The 20,225-nt window shown below is 40.1% G+C and overlaps 1 protein-coding gene across 1 annotated transcript in view; it reads right to left on the reverse strand.

The window, feature by feature from the left end:
* RHOBTB3 (Rho related BTB domain containing 3) overlaps positions 1-12,030 on the reverse strand; it is a 52,911-nt gene extending 40,881 nt beyond the window's left edge. Inside the window, exons 1-3 of the mRNA XM_014867549.3 lie at positions 11,401-12,030; positions 10,996-11,221; positions 6,280-6,466 (exon numbers count right to left, since the gene is read on the reverse strand). Coding sequence (XP_014723035.1) covers positions 6,280-6,466; positions 10,996-11,221; positions 11,401-11,402 — 415 coding nt within the window. The 5' untranslated portion in view covers positions 11,403-12,030. The remainder of the gene's footprint in view (positions 1-6,279; positions 6,467-10,995; positions 11,222-11,400) is intronic.
* Positions 12,031-20,225: the final 8,195 nt, after the last annotated feature.

The following is a 20,225-nucleotide window of genomic DNA, read 5'->3' on the forward strand; positions in this document are numbered from 1 at the left end:
AAGTGATAAAGGGGTGGGTGGCAGTATACAGCTATACAGCGGGGACACGCTGGACAAAGAGACAATTCACGATCACGGGGCTGGATGGAGCTAGATGATGCGAAATTTCATCACACTACTCAGAATGACATACCAATTTAAAATTTATGAATTGTTTATTTCTGGAATTTTCAATTAATATTTTCGAACCATGGTTAATCTTGGTTTAACTGAAACCATGGAAAGTGAAATGGCGATAAGGGGGGACCACTGTATTTCAAGAGATAGGCGGGGGGGGGGGGTACAATAAATGTCCATGAGTTAAATAGCCAGGTTTAGATTTGTGATCACATCTTATATGGTAAATTAATTTCATCTTGTTAGTGAAAGTGATTTTTTTCACTTATGTATACTCATAAAACCATTCGGCCGCTCAATGAACACATATTTACTGAGCACCTACCATCAAATACTAGGGATATAAGGATACACAGATAAAAGAAGCTCATAGTCAACGGAGCCAAGATGGACTTGACGGCAAACAATTATAACACAATATAATAAGTACTAAAATAAAGGTGTACAGAATCACCATGGGAACAGAAGAGAGGAAATTAACTCTGCTGAGGGGACCATAGAAGGCTTCACAGAAGAGGTAACGATTTAATGGACAAGTATGAATTTGCTCCGCAGACATCATAGGGGTTGTGTAGAGAGGCACTCTGATCAGGGGATATAGCATATGCAGAGGCCCGGATGTGAGAAAAAAGGGAACACAGCGTCACTTCCAGTTTCAAGATAGCAAGCTAAGCCCACACTGCAATCTCCCCTCCCTGCCAAACCAAAAAAGTGATGAAATAAAAAGGGGGAGGGGGAGAAAGACGAAGGGAGAAAGGAAGGAAGAAAGGAAGGAAGAAAGGAGGGACGGAGGAGGGAGGAAGACAGAGAAGGAGGAAGGGAGGTGTGCACATACAGCAACACTCAAAAATTAGAGAAGAGATTCTCATTAGCCCAGAAACTAGGAGTGCCTGAGAGGCTGACGGCAGACAGCACAGGACCAAAGAGGGAAGCTGAAGCTCAGAGTATAGGCAGGATCTCATGCACTGTGGCAACATCAAAAGTGCTCCCTGCTCAGCAATGGGATGCAGAAGCAAGGAGGCGGCCCAAGGGCAACAGAGCGGAGACTAGGCCGAGCACCCCAGTGGAAGCAGCCAGGCCTGTGAATCCTGAGTATATTCTCACCCCTACCCCAGAGAGCTGTTGGGCAGAGGAGGAGGAAGGCATCAATTCAACAGAGTATCTAAACTACAAAACTAGGGAAATTAAGAATTACCCAACATTTGAGAAGCATCCATACCATGAAATAAAATCTCATCAAATGGGAAGACTTGGTACGCTCCCCTCAAAACCAGATTTAATAGACCAATCAAAACAGAATTTTAAAATAAGGATAATTAATTGAAAGAAGGTTCTTTTTTTCTTTTTTTTTTTAAGTATTTGCATCCTTAAAATAGGAACAAGAAATCATGAAAAATAAATCAACTTGAGATCTTGGATATGAAAAGCTGTTGAAATTTTAAAGCAGAATAGCAGAACGGACCCAGCAGAACTAATTTGTGACCTAGAAAAAATGCCCAGGGAATTCTCCTATAATGCAACACAGAGAAATAAAGGAATAGGAAATATAAAAGAAAGATTAGAGACATGCAGGAGAGATCCAGAAATTTCAACATTAGTCTAACAAGAGACCCAAAATGAGAGAATAGAGAAAATGGACGGAAAGTGATATCTGAAGAATTTAGAAAGTTGACTTTGCCAGATCTAAAGAAAGACATTAAGCTCTTCAAGTAGTTTAGTGTGATGGGTATATAAGCCACAGAGGATTGAGTCCTACAAGGTCCTAGAATTAGTCAGGGGCTACATCATGAAGGATCTTGTATTTCAGATAAGACTTTACAATAGAAAACTATTAAAGTGGATACGAATACTGGATTGGAGTGAGGGCATCAGTGGGAATCCATGATTTAAAATACACATATATATGGCTCTATCCAATGAAAGTATCTAGAGGCAAAGACACCTAAAGTAATGAGCACCCCCAGAGCCCAGATCTTGGTTTCTAAATCCCATTACTCATTAAAAGAAACCAAGGCTCCCTGAAGAAATAACTGATTCCAGGGCTGGGGTAGGCACAGTCTAAGGTGAGCCTGGAACATCTCATGCCAGAAAATAAGGAAAGACTCAAAAATTAATTGAAGCCAGCTTGAAGAGGCTCCCTCTGGGAAAAGTTGGGGTAATGTGAACATCAGAAAGAATACTGAGGAGAAGAGATTATAAAGTATTGAACTTAAAAAACAAACCCATGAATCAAAATGATTCTAAAAGAAAGATGTAGTAGCAGAGAGAAGGGAAGGCTCTATTTACAGAAGAATACCAAGTAATAAGTGTAGAAGGGATGATAGAAAATCACTATTTTGCAACCACAGTTATCACAGCTGAAGGACTTATGCAAAATAATGGGTTTGGATTCTTTAAAAATGTGAATGTCATGAAAGACACCTCCTTCATGCCTCCCTACCCCAGCAAAAAAGCTAAGGAACTCTTCTGGATTAAAAGGGACTAGAGAGACAAGACAACTAAATGCAATAAGTAACCCTTAATTTCATCCTGGATTGGAAAAAGCTTTGGAACAACCGGGGAATTATGAATATGAATTATATTTTAAATAATAGTATAATAGATAACAGTTACATTTCTTGAGTGATGACTGACTGCATTCTGGTTAATAGGAGGAGGGCTTTGTTCTTAGATGATACAGGCTTAAGTAATTAGGACTGAAGAGATCCCATAATGTTTCCAATTTACTCTCAAATGTTGTAGAGAGAAAAAGCGTGTATCCGCGCATGTGTGTGTCTTTGCAATTTCTGGGGTTCATTGTCCTTTTGTCAATTTTCTTAGGTTTGAAATTTAGCAAATAAAAGTTAGGGGAAAAGAGGAAAGTTTCTAAAGAATTTAAGCATTGAGTGTCATGATCTGACTTGTATTCTGAGATGATTATACCCAGAGGATTTATTTCAGAAAGAGGCAATGCAGGAATAAGAGACCACGGGCCAATTTAACATGAAGCTGATGAAGCTTAAGCTTCAAGGCCCTTTTCTTGTGGGTTCTTCCCAAAGCCCTGGGAGAACCCTGAGCACCAGATTCTTTTACGTGGTTATATGCTTTTGTAAAATTTGCAAAATAAGATATTTTAATTACATTTGGTTAAGACCATGTCTCTTTCCACTCCAACTCACTTCACTGTGAGAGCAGCTCTGGAGTAACCATGGGCATTTTGGGGATCATGCTAAGGGGAATTTAAATTTAGGTTTAGTGAGATATTATTTGTGTCTGTCATCACTTCCTTGTATGGTTAAGTGTCCTGGTACATGAATGGCCTTCGGGAATGCTTTTGCCACCCACTGTGCAGATTTATTTGGTGTCAAGACACTAAGATGCCAAGCTGAAAGACGAACACAACACAAACTGTAGAGCCCAGCACCAAAAAGATGTGGAGAGTGAAGAAATATGCTGGAAGAAAAACGATCTTTTGTTCTCTCTACAGAAAATATCAAAAAGTGGTTATTATATGAAGAGGTGATCAGAGACTATGCAGCCCAACAAATACAAGAAAAGTTAAAGTGTCAAGGTGTTAAATAACAGAAACTTTTAAAATATATATTTGTGGTATTTGACAGCTTTTTTAGATTTAAAATTTGTTGTGCTTTCTTTTCTCTTTCTAAATAAATATTCACTTTTGTACATACACGTACTTTTACAATTTGAAATTAATTTTGTAATTTTGTAGTTTTTTCCTTACAAAGGACCTCTAAAATTGTATACATTTCAGCTCCTACAAAATCTGGAACTGCCCCTTTAGGAGACCAAAAAGGCCACTATGACAGAGAATTAAATGACTAGGGTCTGACAGCCAGTGAAAGTGAAGAGAAAACAGTGAGTCTGAGATTTATATAAAATGGAAAATCAAAAGAGCTTCTTAGTCAACTGGATATGGGGAATGGGAGAGAAAGCTGGGCTGGATGATTGTAGTTCGGATGAATGGATCGGTTTGGCATCATTCACTGAGACAAGGAATTCAGCAGAAAGAGGAAGATGTCTGTGGAGATAAGGGTCAGGAGAGAGACTGGAGCCAGAGAAACAGACTGGGTGATCATCAATGTCTATCCAGGGGAAGCTAGGGCAACGGATCAGTGAGTTCGTGGTCAAAGTAAACAGCAAGAAGAGGTGAAACCAAAGGATGGAACCCTGGGCAACAACTACAGGGAGTGTTCGTGTAAGTGTGCAGGTGTGGGGGGAAGGGGATGGGCCAGTAAAGAAGACAGAGAATTAGCACAGCTGGGAAAGAAAGGGTGGCTTTATTAAATGGAGCAAGAGGTGTGTTTGAATCATTTCAAAGAGAGAATTGTTATTAAAATGTATTAAATTTGGCAATAAGCATATAACTGGTGACCCCGAGTGAGAACAAACTCAGTGTAATTGTGAAAGTCAAAGTCAGACTGTGGTGGACTGAAGAATGAATGGGAAGCCAGGAAGTGGGCTCAGGAAGCATGGATGACTCTTTCAAGAATCACGGCCAGCAATGCGAAAGATAGGGAAGTAGAGTGGATGTGGGGTCAAGGAAAGGTCAAGCCTGCTTTATTTGGATCTTCTAATGCTAAACATACACCCACCCTATGACCCAACAATCCTACTCCTAAGTAACAACCTAAGCATCATCAAAGGAATGCGTGAGAAAATTATGGCATAGTCATATCATGCAATAATATGCAGCAATAAAAAGAACAAATTATAGATAAGCACAACATAGATGAATCTCAAAAGTACCATGCTAACTGAAATTAGACACAAGACACTACACACTGTATAATTCCATTTGTATGAAGTTCAAGAGAAGGTACAACTAACCTATGTTATTAGAAGTTGGAACAGCAGTTCCCTCTGGGGAGGGGTGTTATTAACTGGAAGAGGCATGAGAGAGCCTTCCAGAGGGCTGCAGAGGCTCTCCATCTTGGTCTGTGTGAAAGGTGCATGTGTGTACATATGCGTAAACATGCTCTAAGCTGCACACTAAGATTAATGAACTTTGTCCTTTACTTTGCTACACCTCAATAAAAAAGTACAAAACATAAATGAATAAAAATAAAATTTTAAAGACAGCTTTACTGAGGGAATGCCACTAAGAAGAACTATAAAACATCACCAAATCAAAGTGAATTGAGTTGGCACTGAGATAGCTGACAAAAATAAGCATAGCGGCAACTACTGAAACGGACTGAACCAAACTGATCCATCAGCCACAGAGTAAATAATCCATCCCCTAGGGCAGTGTTGTCAGAGAATTCAGCTCACCCATTGCTAGCTACCTAAGGCCAGCGCCCAAGCCCACGTCCTTATGTGGACAATTGCCCTTCCCACCTGGATGGACCTTTAGATTGTCAAAAAAGAGTTTTCCAGGGGCCAGCCCGGTGGCACATTGGTTAAGTTCACGCACTCTGCTTCGGTGGCCCAGGGTTCACGGGTTTGGATCCCAGGCAAGGACCAGCATCACACACACAAAATAGAGAAAGACTGGCAGAGATGTTAGTTCAGCAACAATCTTCCTCAAGCAAAAAGAGGAAGATTGGCAAAGATGTTAGCTCAGGGCCAATCTTCCTCACACACACACAAAAAGTTTTCCAGTGCTCAGCATCAGCCTACTATCTCTCCTATATCAAAAGAACACAATTACTGGCTCAGTGGCGCAGCAGTTAAGTGCGCACATTCTGCTTCAGGGGCCTGGGGTTTGCCAGTTCGGATCCCGGGTGTGGACACGGCACCACTTGGCACACCATGCTGTGGTAGGCATCCCACATATAAAGTAGAGGAAGATGGGCACGGATGTTAGCTCAGGGCCAGTCTTCCTCAGAAAAAAAAAAAAGAGGAGGACTGGCAGCAGTTAGCTCAGGGCTAATCTTCCTCAAACAAAACAAAACAAAACACAATTACTAACTTCCTTCGTTACTGAAGAAGAGCAGTTTAGAAGACAAATTTGTAACCATCAGAATCACAGCAGAAATTTGCAACACTTTCCTTTGATGTCTCATTATCCTATCCCATGATGAAGAGAGAACAGCTGGCATTGGAATCCACAACCATTTTGGTTTTTTTCCTAAACTGTATTAATCATTAATAAACTTAGCTCTGTGTAAAATGAATACAGTACCTGCACTCTCATTATAAAAAAGAAGATCAAATACTTACCATTTTGTCTGGTACCAACAGCAGCAATGATTACTGGAACTGAATTTAATGCTCTTTTTATCACCGGAATATAATTGTCTCTTACTTCATGGAATGAAAACTTGTCATTTACGTTGTATTTGATCACAATGATGTCAGCGCCCCCAATGAGATTTCGAGAGGTGTACCAATCACTGTCAAAAATGTCCTAAACCAAAATGCAGAGAGTAATCTTTAGTCTGCTTGTCTTCAAATCAATCAAGAAATACATGGTAACATCTTTGTTTAAATTCTTTGCTATATTTTAATTTTCAGAATTCATACGAAGAAGTTTACTTTTTAAAACAGTAACTACATAAAATTAAAAATGTTTGAAGCCCACCAGCTTTTTTTAAAAATTCTTCTTCATTTAGCCTAGACGACGATACAGTCGTAAAATTCTACAGAATTCCTGAGAGTCTGATGAAATAAGCAACCTCTTTCAACATTTGTACTTGAAAATAAGCACTTTGTTTTAAAATAATGCCATATTTTTATCACCTAATAATTTCAAAAATGTAACACTATGGATTAGACGCAAGAGCATCAGTATGAGTTAGGAAGCTTCGAAGGATTTTCTGTGACCCAGTTAGACACTGCAGGATTGTTCAGTGTTCTGAATTGTAGTACAGTGTGAATTCTGTGGAGTTCCATATTTTCAAAACTCAAATATAATCTCCAACTTTATCCATCCTTGGGCAGTACTGTATACGTATAGCATGTATGGGAGGACATACCTCCACAAAAAGATACTGTGTCTTCTAAGGCGCTAACAGGGTAAGGAATATATTTGCAATTCATGTATTTTGCTCATGTAAAGTAAAAATTCAGGAAAAAATCTTTCCAGTTTTGAAATCTTTACTTTTGGACTATAGTTAATAATATTAATATTTAGAATTAGGGCCAAACTAATTTATTACAGATGCTACTTCTTAAATTGCTTTGATATTTTAGAAACAATTTTTCAGTTTTTGTGTGACTATTGATATAAGGAAAATATCTTTATATATCCAAACACCACTGCCAAATATGTACAAGTAGGTTTTTTCTCATATTCCAGTTAACTATTAATCATTATTTGTCCTTTCATATGGTCTCTGGTGTGTATTTCTAGGATGTAATAAATCTAGATTAAGAAAGTAGACAGCTAGATGTGGCTAATAGGTCCAAAAACTGTTGGGCTATGAAAGTTTGCACTCTGAACTATGAGTCCAAAATAGGGTTAACAGTGTCTGAATCACTCAACCAAAATCCATGTGACAGAGCTTTTATCCTATGATGGAAAATTCTGGAAAAGCCTCACACAGCAATGCCCTTTTGCAGAGAGAGCTTCTTCTCACTAGTACCTCCCGTGCCCCCAGCAAGGCCTCTCCCGATTCCCCATACCCTCCCTTCCCACCCGTTTCCTACAAGTGCACTCAGAGTAACAAGAACTGCAGAATTTTCAGGTGTAAACGCCTTGGTGAAAGTGGGATGCACAGAGCATTTTTAAGGAAGAGTAAAACAATTTTTAAAAATAGGCGAACTATGGAATATAAACACCAAATGCAAGGTCTTGATCTTTGTAGAAAGTGTAAGAGGGGGGAGAAGTGAAATGGGACACAGATCAAGAAATTGAAAAGCTTCCCAGCAGAGCTCTATGCTGATTTCCAAATCCCAAACCACAAAACCCATTCCGTTCCAACTGTATCTGTTATAGTATTCAAGTTCAAAGTACACAAATATAACAGGGTATCTGAGTATAACAAAGAAAGAGGAGAGTCAGATGAATGGGATAAAAAAAAAGAAAACGCTAAATACAAGTGGGACCAATATTAAGCAGCCATTTAACTCTGAGAGAACAAATCAAAAGTAACTGCTCTTCACATTCCAAATAGTTTGGAATTCCAGAATTACTGGGGAGGTGTACAGGGAAAAAGGAAACATGTAAGGGAAAATGTCACGAGAAAATGGGTTTTGGCATCATCAACACAGAGGTATTGAGAATATAGAGACTAAAAATAATTTTATTTTTAATACAAATCAGAGCTTCAAACCCTGCACAAGAAAACTCGGCATATATTACCTCACGGCTTTTTATGGAATATTTTTAATAAACAGGAAAAGATCTAGAAATAAAATAATAATATAACTGCGCCAAAAAAGGGGCGGGTGCAAGAGAGACATACTAACTAATGAGCTACAGATAATGAATTTGAACCACATTTATTTAGAAACTGCCAAGGATATACGGCAAGGATCCAGAAACAGGCTACAGATCTAGGGGAAAACTAGGAAAGAGAAGCACAACTCTCTCATTCTAGCTCCAAGGAAACAACGCCACGTTTCTTCTCAAAACTATGTCGAACAGAAAATCCTCGACTGGTTTCTAGAAACATGAAGGAAATCAAATTCTCCCACCCCTTGTAAATCAGTTCCAGGATTTCCTCTAGGAGGTTATGCAACACAAGGCCTGGAGCCACGTTTGGAGAATGGAACTCATCTTTTTAAAAATAATCTGAATTTTTACAGTAAAACAAGTTTATTCTACTTGATTGTGAGGCTCCAAATACAGCACTTACTACGTACGAACACTGCTACCTCAATGTACCGTATTTGTGCAAATCCTAAATGACGTGGGGGTACACTTCACTTTTGCTTAGCATAAGTGACACACGGCTATACTGAAGTTGTGATGAACACTTTATTATTCTAGCAGCTACCACTTATTGAGTACCTGCTACATGCTAGCCTCTGGGCTAAGAACTCCACATGTACTATCTCATTTATTCTTCAGCACGGCACTAGGAGACAGGGGTTTTTACATTTATTTTATTTTATACATAGGGAAGTAAGGCTAAGAGAGGATAAGCGACTTACAGGGAACACAGCCACTAGGTAGCAAGGTGGGGATCTGAAATCAGGTCCTTTTAATATCAAAACCTGTGCTCTATCTACTCGGCCATATTTAATATTCTGATTCAGTACATATGTCAAACATCAACTGATGAATACAATCAACTTTAATATCTCTGACGGGCTTTTACTTATCACCAAGAGAAGAAAAGCACCTTATAAGGAGTAGCTCTACAAATATATTCTACTAGATCTGAAAACCACCATAACCCCGAAAATTGCACCTCGTCACAAACTCAACACCCCAAGGCCAGAGTCTAACCAAACAAAAGGTGATTAGCATAACAAAACATAACAATAAGTACATGGCAAAAAAAACCCCAGACTACTGAGGCTTATTTTAATCTATTTGGAGGATTTCATTTACTACAATACATGCGATCACAAGCATTGCTTTTTGCTAAGTTAACAACACAAACAGGAAAGAGTTAACAGCTCAAAGAAAAAACAGGAAAGGTAACCCTAACATCCTAATTCAGCTTATTTTTTTTCCCACATTTATTTACTCTATTCACTCAATATTTGTTCAACCGCATGCAGAACCAGTAAGTTTTTAGAGCGTAAGATCTTTCACAATGAAATGACCAAAGTAAAAGAAGTGTTTCATTTGCCCTCACAGACTACGGCCAAAAAGTTCTCTATCAATGCTGACTATGATTAGCATCATCATTGTCATAACTGGGAGTTTAACAGCGTCCCTGGTAATGAAAACACGACTTCCCTTTAAGCAAAAATTTACGTGGACAAGTGATCTTTCTTTCTGTAATATGGAAATTCCAAAATAAGAAATTTTTCTATGTATAGTCTATACATTTCTTCAGAAAGATGCACTAGTCCCTTATAGCCCCCAATTAAGTTTTTAAAAATTGTTGTTTAAATGTAAAACCTCACATAATGATACTTCGCATTTTCTTTTCAGACACTAAACTTTCTTCTGTTATGAAATGTAATCTTTAGCTGCAATATAACTCCAATACCAGCAAAGAATCAGAAATATTCAAATAAGATTAAATGAAAACATTCCAAATACGATGTTATTGTGTATTGAAAACATGTATATGTGTCAAGTAGATTCCTTTTGCTTTTTATCACTCAAGAATTACACTAGAATTTATCGACTTCATTACAATTTCAATCATGACAAATTTTAAAGATTTTAAACATTCCCAATAGTATCAGTAATATCAGTAATATTATTTCCGATTTATGAGTCCCTAAAAACAAATGGCTACTATATCAAGAGCATCTACACCATTAAAAGTCAAATCACAAATTAAAATTTTCAGAGCTGGATACTGCTATAAATGAGTCGTTCAAAATTAATTCTCAGTCCCCGTCTTTTCCCCTCCTTTCCGGGGGTCCTATTTCTGACCTGCCCCAGTGGACAGTATTTTTGCCTGTGTTGAACTTTTAGAGACTTTTATTTTTAGAACACTAATATTACACTATCACCCACAGGGTAGGCATGAAAAAACATTGCTCTCTGCTGGTGAAACTTAGTGACCCCGTCCCTTGGGGTTGACACATTCAACTGTCAGCTGTCTACCAAGGGACAACCCACGGTCGTGCAGCATACGAGTAAGTGCTCCACTCTCCCACTGGGGCTTTTTGCCTCCTAAGAGTGTTCTCCTACTGGGCTGCCCCCTGCCCGATGAAACAAAGGACCAAAGATTTTCTCAAAAATGTTTGAAAACTCTGCCCAGATGACCCGGACATTCCACATTCATGAAAGGGGACAAGGGGGTGGGGGGGATGGAAAGAAAAGCTCCGTCAGCCTCGGACCGAGCAGCTGCCGCCCCTTACCCAGACGGGACAGTCGTGGACCACCAGCTTGACATTCCCGAACGCGCTGGCCTGATACTCGGTGAACACAGGACGCGCGACCGTGCTGGTCGCGTTCAGCAACAAGCTGCTTTCGTCCCCTGAGACCAGCGGGCTTCTCCCCAGGTAAGTGCGGATGAGCCCCGACGGCCGATTGTCCTGGTGGAACGAGTCCCCCTCGTTCCCCAGCGCCACGATGTGAATGGACCTACACGACAGAGAGGGGGCGAGGGGGAGAAGAGGCGTGCGGTCAGCGCGCGGATCGCCTTCCTCGGAACAGGAAGTGCGGGGGGCAGCGCGCCGCGAGGATGGGCACGCGCCCCTCGGCCCGGGGCGCACGGCACGCGCTGGGCTGGAGACAATGGCAGGACCGCGACGCGTACGTACATGATCGCCAATCCAGGGGCAGCGCGGCGAGTCGGAGAAAAGCGGTTCCTCGCGGCCTCTCGGGGCCCGGCGGCGGCTGATTTACCCGCAATCAGCTCATCCCCGGCCGAGTCCCCCGCGCGCTTCCACCGCGGCGCGGCCGACGCAGAGCGGGCCCGCGCGAGCCAGCGAGCGAGCGAGCCAGCCGAGGGGCCGGGGGCGCGCTGCCAGCCAGTCAGGAAGTGCCGGGGACCATCCCGTGCGGCCGCGCCGCTCCCCGCCTCCTCGACCGCGGCCGAGCGTCGCCGGGCGCCCGGGCGCCGCAGCCCCCTCTCCGCCGCGCTCCCTCGGCCGGGTTGCTGTCGCCTCCTGCTGCTGCCGCTGCTCCTCCTTCTGGCCGAGAGGGGTTAGCAGAAGCGCCGGGGCCTCCGCCCCCTCCGCGGGCCCACGGGCGGGCGCAGCACGTGCCGGCCTTGGGGGTCGGGCGGATGCGGAGGACGCGCTCCCCGCCGAGGCCCCGGGCCGGGCGGCGGCGGCCGGATACAAGGCAGCGGCCGGCGCGGGGCGCGGCGGAGTATAAATTAATAAATACACCATCCGAGCCCCAGAGCTCCCGGTCGCCAATCCGCCTGCAGCAAGTTTGTTCAACTCGAAAGGGTGTAACCAGAGCCAGGGCAAGGGGGTGGGGCGGGGAGGCCCCCGCTCCCGAAAGCCTGGGAAAGAGGGAGGCGAGGGGGTGCAGCCCGCTGGCCGCTCCAGCAGCCCCGATTTGTTTTCCTCTCTTGGCCTTGACCGAAGTCTTTTACTACGTGTGCTGCTTTGTCATTTGTCAACATGTACTACAGCTGTTTTCCAAAATCATACTTGTGAGAAAAAAATAAAGGCAACATTCATGCTGGTGCAGAAAGGGTTCTTTGTTCACACACCAATTAATTTGCTAATATCGCTTGGGGGGAATTAATTACTATTTGAAGCTGTATTTGGCATATTTTACCCACAACGGCAGGATTTTTTTTTAAGTGCTGGAGTTCTTGTGATAGTTTTGAAAAGTTACGTGTGAGGTGTTTAACGTGTTTACAAGCTAAATGCAAGTTTACTTGAAGATTTTTCAGTACACGTTAATGGCGACATGTTTAATAATAGCTCCTCAGACTAACTGAAAAAATAAGCATCATGCTAATGCAAGGATACTCTAGATTCTTTCCTGATAACGCACTGAAGTAAAGGTTGGGAAGGTCCCTAAAGGGCCTCAAAACTACCTCCACGCAAATGAACGCTGGAAGCCACTAACGCCGAGAAAGTCAGAGGTTTCTCCGGGCTCGGCTTCTCCATAAACGTGAAAACTCTGATAAGTGCTCTGTGTTGAAAAGGTTCTTGTTTATTCCTTTATGCATTTATTTATTTTGCCCTACTTTAAAATTTCGCTATTTCTTTTCTCAACAGAGCTATTTTGAGGGTATGAAACAGGAGATACTGAGCAGGGCCGTGAAAAGACCAGGGTCAGAGGCCTTTGGAATGTGAACAGTTGTTTATTATGGGCCCTTGCTGCTCAGTTGACGGTAGTGTAATAGTGTCTCTGCTCAGATAGGGTGTGATAGGAGCCGTTCTTCAGGTAGTCAGTGATTTTTAAGAAGTCTGATTTCCCTTTCCACTCAGTATAGTTTCTCTTTTAGTTTCCAGAACCTAAACCATTCTGAAATATTTAAGAGTACAGGATCACTTTCTCTTTGGTCAATAGAAAATAGATTTCCTCATCAGTCCCCTTCAGCAACTGTAAGTTAAAGACACCACGATGGATGAATGGATTTAAAAAATGGGGTATGTACATACAATGAAATATTATTTGGCCTTAAAAAAGAAGGAAATTCTGTCATATGTTACAACAGTAATGAATCTTGAGGGGGTTATGCTAAATGAAATAAGCCAGTCATGGAAAGAGAAATACAGCATTATTCACTTACATGAGTCATCTAAGGTAGTCCAACTCCCAGAAACAGAAAGTAGAATGGTAGTTACTAGTGGCTGAGGGGAGGGGGAAATGAGGAGTTTTTCAATGAGGATGGAGTTTCAGTTTTGCAAGATGAAAGCGTTCTTGAGATCTGTTGCAAACAAGGTGCCTCTAGTTACTTCTGTAATGAACACTTAAAAAGGAAGATGGTAAATTTTGTGTTACATGGTTTTTACCACAATACAAAAAAAGAGAGAGTGAGAGAGACACTGGGAAGTGACAGGAAAGGAGACAGCATTCATTTTTTTCTTCAGTTATTAATTATGTGAGCCAGGCCTGGGCTGAGTAGGCATGGGAGATGCTAAAATACATGACTCAGTCCTTATCCTCATGAAGCTAAGTCTCTTGTTTATAGTCACTATATTGTGAGCATTAATGCACCCGATCATTTTGAAAACATACTCGTTCCTTAAATAATTATAATATAGGCTTATGCATAATAGAGGTAGGTACAAAGTACAAGGATAAAGTTCAGTGAATTAAGAAGAGATCTGCACCTTCCGCGTCATCAGAGAGAAGTTCATAGAGGAAGTAAACATTTTCTTAGGTCTTAAAATATGAGGAAGAACTTGCTAGATTTGGAAGAAGAGATTGGAAGAGAAGGAATATTGGAAAGAATGAACAGACATCAAATGCAAATCACATGCAAAGGTGTAGAGACATGGAAGATCATGGCTTGGTCAGGGAACAGCAAAAGCTGAATTTGTGCTGGTGTGCAGATTCCTTTATTACAACAGGCAGAAAAGAGAGTGCTAGAGGCTTCCCAAGAGATTTCCAAAGTCAGACCTGGTGATACTCAAGTTATAGATCGGGAATCCCTAGACCAACCTCTGTGTATATGACAAAGCCCAGCTAGAAGCTCACCAAACCCCTTTTCTCTTCCAGGACCCAAAACTAAACTACGTTTCCCAAAGGTTTTGCAAGAAGGTAGTGCCATGTGATTAGTTCTCACTAGTGGAATATGATCCCTACTGAGCAATTAAGAGGTGTGCCTTCTCCACTCTCTCTTCCTTTTTTTCTTGGTGAGGAAGATTAGCCCTGAGCTAACATCTGTTGCCAATCTTCCTCTTTTTGCTTGAGGGAGATTGTGCCTGGGTTAACACCTGTGGCAATCTGCCTTTATTTTGTATGTGGATGCTGCCACAGCACGGCTTGATGAGCAGTGTGCACGTCCATGCCTGGGATCCGAACCCTCAAACCCCAGGCCGCCGAAGCAGAGTGTGCAAACTTAACCACTATGCCACTGGGCTGGCCCCTCCACTCTCTTTTATCGTACATCTTTTCGTCTACCAACTGGATGAAGCTAGGTCAAACATTGGAGCCATGTGTTTGAATCTGTTGGTCTGCAGTGTGGAAGGAGCCTGGGTCCCTGAATGACTGGTTACAGCAGAGCCTTCTCACAGCATGCATTGTACTGTGATATGAATGAGAAAATAGATCTTTATTGAGTTAAGCCAGACATTTCAGGGTCAATTATTACAGCAGCTAGTGTTACTCATCTTGGCTAATATGTTATCACAGATGGTCCATTTCCTGATATTTTAAAGATTCTTTTCATAATTATCTTAAGTCCACTTTTTTATAATTATTCCTCTTTTATTTACAATTTTTGTTTGGTTTATATATTTGTACTTTTCTTCATTTGTAGCATTTAAAAAAATTTTTTGCTTTTACCAGCGTGTAACAAACTAGATTATCATATGTTCTTCAACCTCAAGGTCACTGGGGAACACACAAGGAAGGGCCTGCAGTCCAAACAATGTGTTTTCCTATTTTCAGGACTGAAATGCCACCATTTCATGTTTATTCTGATGGATGTTCTTATCCCCAGATAAAATGTACCCACATATGAGTGTAAGGTACATGTGCAGTAACTCAGTGAGCTATCACTGGTCCCCAGATCATGAATATTAACATACCAGCCTTTGAAAAACATGCTGGTTCCTTAATGACTAGAGAGGAAGCAAGTATTGCTAAGGGCATGTCTGAAGACCGAGGCTTGGCATAAGATTTTTCCAACTGTGTTTCAAGGAAACTAGGTTTCCATGGAGGAAACTTCAAGCCTGCCTGAGGAGGTGGGAAGAGAGATGCTTAAAGAGGTCCAAGCGCCTCCTCCTCCCGTTTCAAAGTCAACCGGAGCAGTCTTACTGCCATCTTTTTTTCTTTCTTAATATGTATCAGCGTTTCATGTTCATTTTCATTAAAAAGATGGGGTTTCTAACATTAAAAACAAACAAAATTTTAAGCCCATCTAGAGCAAGAGCAAAGTGGGGTGAAGAAGGTGACTTCTGAAATTCCAGAATAAGGTGTTGGAACGCCTATTTACAAATAGATAGATAGATAGATAGATAGATATATTTTTTTTTTACCAAAAAAGGAGGGGAATAAATTAAACCTTACTAACATCTAATGTGAAGATTGGCACTAACACCCCCACTTGTGTTAATGGGCAGGTAGAGGGGGTTCAGGGGAGAGGGTGGGGGCACAGCAGCACACAGTGGGGGAGGGGAGGGCTCTGTGCTTTGTTCTCTTTCCACATATTGCCCCATGTTGCAGTTTTTGAATCTGACTAAGTGGATTTATGGATGATATTTAAGCAAACTGTTAAAGCACAGACCAATGGAGATAGTGTTAATGATGCAAGAACAGGCACAACTGGCTAAGCTGACATTTCTAACACTCTTTGGGAGCACATTACAAAATAAAAAACAAATGGCTAATCAGATCTGATAAGAAATTGACCATAATAATTGAAATTATGAAGAACACTGTTTTAAATATGGATTTACATCTACTATTGCTAACATCGACCTCATCCTAAGTGCATATTATAGGTAACAGATAATTATATTCTGGATATTCTGATCTGATTATGATTAGCTGGCCATGTAAAAACAAGACATCCAAAGATGAAGATAAAACTCAACAATATTTCCAGCATATGTAAGTAATATACTATTCAAGCCAATACTTTAAAGAAAACTCACCAATTGCAAATGCTAAAAAGCCTCTTCTGAACTTTCTTAAAAATGAAAGTCGAAAAGCAACATACGATTGGGAAAATAGTTTTCTTCTTGCCAAGAAAAAACGTCTGAAATAATACATGGAACACAAATGGAAAAAAGCAACTGCATTCCTTTGACAGCAAATACCTCGAGAATATGCAAATAAAACGTTGCCAAAGACCCAAAGACACAAGTGCTGGAACAAGTTACACAATGTGGGAAGTTTACTGTAAGGTTACACTGCAAGCACGGATGTTTTTAATATGTCTCAATTATGGTATTTGATAGATTTTGTTTCAGTGTGGTATTTACTACATTGTGTTTCAACAGTGAAATACATTTAAAAATGACAGTTTTTTGTGAGCCACTAAAGGCAAGCTATATTGGAAAAGATATTCTTTTCCTACTACGTCTTTCAATGATATTTTAAATAATAACAGACTTTTAAAAAAAAAAAACCTATGTTTTATTCAAAACTTGTGTAAGTGTAACCACTGATGGATTAATTGTTTAGACTAAAGAAGTATTTTTTTTTTTTAAAAAAGGAAGGATTCTATACTAAGGATACAGTGAGAGCAACCACATGAAATTCATTCAAGGTATATCTCATAAGCAGTTATTCCAGCCAAGAAGTTGGAGCCAGAAACACGACAATATAGGATGTTAACAATGCAGTTAATTTGGTGAAAATGAGACTTGTATAGCAGTTTTTAAAGATGTCTTCATTGTGATATATAACACAGATACAGAAAAGTGCATAATAAGTGTGCAATAAGTTAATAAATAATTATAAAATAAACATTCCTAAACATCTCCCAGGTCAGAAAACAGAGCATTATCAACACACATGCAAGGGTGGACACACGCATACACACACTCATACCCACACTCACACACACAAACCCACTGTGCCCCTCCTCAGTTACAATCCTCTTCTTTTCCTCAGAGATAATCAGGAGCCTGACTTTTGTGATGGTTATTTACTTATTTTTCCTTATAGTTTTGCTACCTATACATGCATTCCTAAACTAATATTTTGGTTTTCCTTCTCCTTGAACTTGGTATAAGTGGCATCACACTGTATTTACCCTTCTGTGTCTTGGTTCTTATGCTCATCAGAATTTGTAAGATTCATTCATGTTGATGTAGCTGTAGTTTGCTGTTTTCATTCCTTTTTATTGCTGAATAGCATCCAGTGGATATATAAATGACCACTTACTTTTCCATTCCATTGTAGATGGACATGTGGGTTATTTATAGTTTTTGTCTATTACAAACAAAGCTGCTAGGACCACTCTTGTTTTAAAACATAGTATCTTGGTGGGTATGCTTGGTCACAGGGTGTGTGTATGTCCACCTTTGCTAGATAATACCCAACTGATTTCAACAGGGATTTTAATTATTACACTTAAAACAGTAGGGAATGAGAATTCTCCCCATAATCTTTACATACTTACATATACTTACCATATGCCAGATATTAAGTGCTTTACAAATATTGACTGACTTAATTTTCATAACACCCCTGTTGAGTAGGTTCTATCATTATCCTATTTTACAGGAGAGAAAATTGAGGCACAGAGAGGCTAATTAACTTGCCCACAGCTACGCAAGTAGTGAGTAGAGGAGCTGGGATTCTGACTTAGACAATTGGCTCCAGGGCCTATGCCCTTACCCACTATGCTCTGTTGATGTTTGAAAATATTTCCTTCATTGTGTGATTTTTGTGATTGAAAACAATGCATGTGACCTATATAAACTCTTATAGCTTACAGGATTTTTTAACCCACTTAAACATTCTCCTAATAAAATTTCTGTGGATTTTGAAGCCATTTGTTAAAAATATAAAAATGTTCAACATCTTCTGATTAGTTTACAGGAACAAATCAATAACATTAGACAAGACAGAAATGTAATCATCAGATTTCAACCAAAATCGGATGAGTGAAAGGACTGAAAAATAAGTACTATCATGATTTAGTAACCCAGCTAATGAGGCAGTTCTTCCATTTAAATCTATACATCTCTGCGAGCTCTTTTCAGAGAGCCTTTAAATGAACTGCAACAAAAGCAGACAGCTGCCTTGCTGTAGCATGAAAAGTTCAACCAAGATTTAAAAAATAAGGAGGCATCTTCAATTATTGTTCTCCCTAAAAAGCATTATTAACAGTAACACGTTAGAGGAAAATGTATTTTGTATTATTATTAATGCATTTTTAATTATTTAAAATATGATTTACTTCATTTTTATCTCATCTATTGAAAATTTTCTAGTTCAGTATGTTTTATTGTATTCATAATATATTAACAGTAATATATACACGTATTTTATAAGGATTTTGGGGGTGTGCGCAGAATCCTTTCTGATAGGGTGCTCGGTCAGAAAAGTTTGGAGACTTCCAGTCAGGTGCCTAGGGTTGTGCTCTAGAGAGCGAGTTTAGAAGGGCACCACAGTGGAGGCCTGGCTGCCAGGAAGCAGAACAGGGCTTGGGGCTGGCTGCTGGGCGAGGGCGGCTGTGAGAGAGGAAGTAAAGAGGAGATAGAAGGCACACAGATAAACTGCAGACCTACTTGCCTAGAAATCAGCCCAGTGAATAATGTATTTGCATTGTATTAACTAATCTAATGAGAGATAGAGTTTGCAAATTTACACAGAAATCATTAAATTCAAGATTAGCTTTTTTTTTTTTTTCTTTTTACAACTAGAGCTTACACTTTTCTTCTGAATTGCGGACTTCTAAATTGCAAGGCCGTGATATCGTCAATTCTGTTTGGAGACGGTAAAGTGGCAATCCAGGATGTTATTTGTGTGCCAAATGCAGCTAGCCTAAGCTCTTTCAGAAAAGGTCTAAAATGCTAATTTGATTGGATTTATATTATCCACCAGCTCTATCATTGTGCCCAATCACGTTTTTCAAACAACCATTCTGTTTTCCAGTTAAAATATTACGTAAAAATACCACAACATATGTTCCTTTGAACCAGGACTGCTTGTTTCTACAAGCACTTTTCAAAGGGTTGAATTTCAAAGAAATCTGATTGTTTTGCCTTTAATATGCCTGCTCTGTTAGTTAGCCCTTGAAAAACAGATATACAAGTATCACAATCGAGCATAATATTATTTATGCACAATATTTTGTGAAGTTTTCCATTTGTAGCCATACAGAAATATAGGATATTAGATTTAAATGGCGTAATTTCAATCACACTATAACTTTGTTAATAGGCCTTCTTTTTGAAGAACTTGAATACATTAAAAAATAGATTCTTTTCAATATTCCTGTAATCTGGCTCTAGTTTTAACTGTACTAAAAGATGTGCCATTTACAATGATAAATTCCTAAGTCTTCCCCATCTCTTGTATTCGTCTTACTTGCCGTATTTGGGTACGTGCTTCTCTGCTACGGCCATCCATTGGGCATCATCCCAACGGGGGTATTTCACCCACATGCTTTGACATGTTCTTCTTTTTCATTCAATAGCTATCACAAGCCACTTAACCTGACTTCTGCGCTCACACAATACTTCTGATCCTTATTTTCTTGACTTGCCTTTTACTTTTACTTTTCACTTCTGAGTCTATAATTCTCTCTGAAGTTAAAAACTCTATTTTATAGTGAATAGCAATTGAAATTTTCTCAGAGATCTTTTCTCTGAGGAAAGCCCAACTGATACCATTAAACGTGAAGTTGGCAGCTTGTATACTTGGAGAATAGTCCTTTCGGCATTCTAACAGATCACTTGGCTGAGGCATTTATATTTTTTGGCTTATCTTAAGGACATTTTTTCTGCTTCTCATCTTCTCCATCAGTCCCCTTGAGCATATTCTTATT

This window comes from Equus asinus, chromosome 9 (assembly GCF_041296235.1).
Source record: "Equus asinus isolate D_3611 breed Donkey chromosome 9, EquAss-T2T_v2, whole genome shotgun sequence".
Lineage (NCBI taxonomy): Eukaryota > Metazoa > Chordata > Mammalia > Perissodactyla > Equidae > Equus > Equus asinus.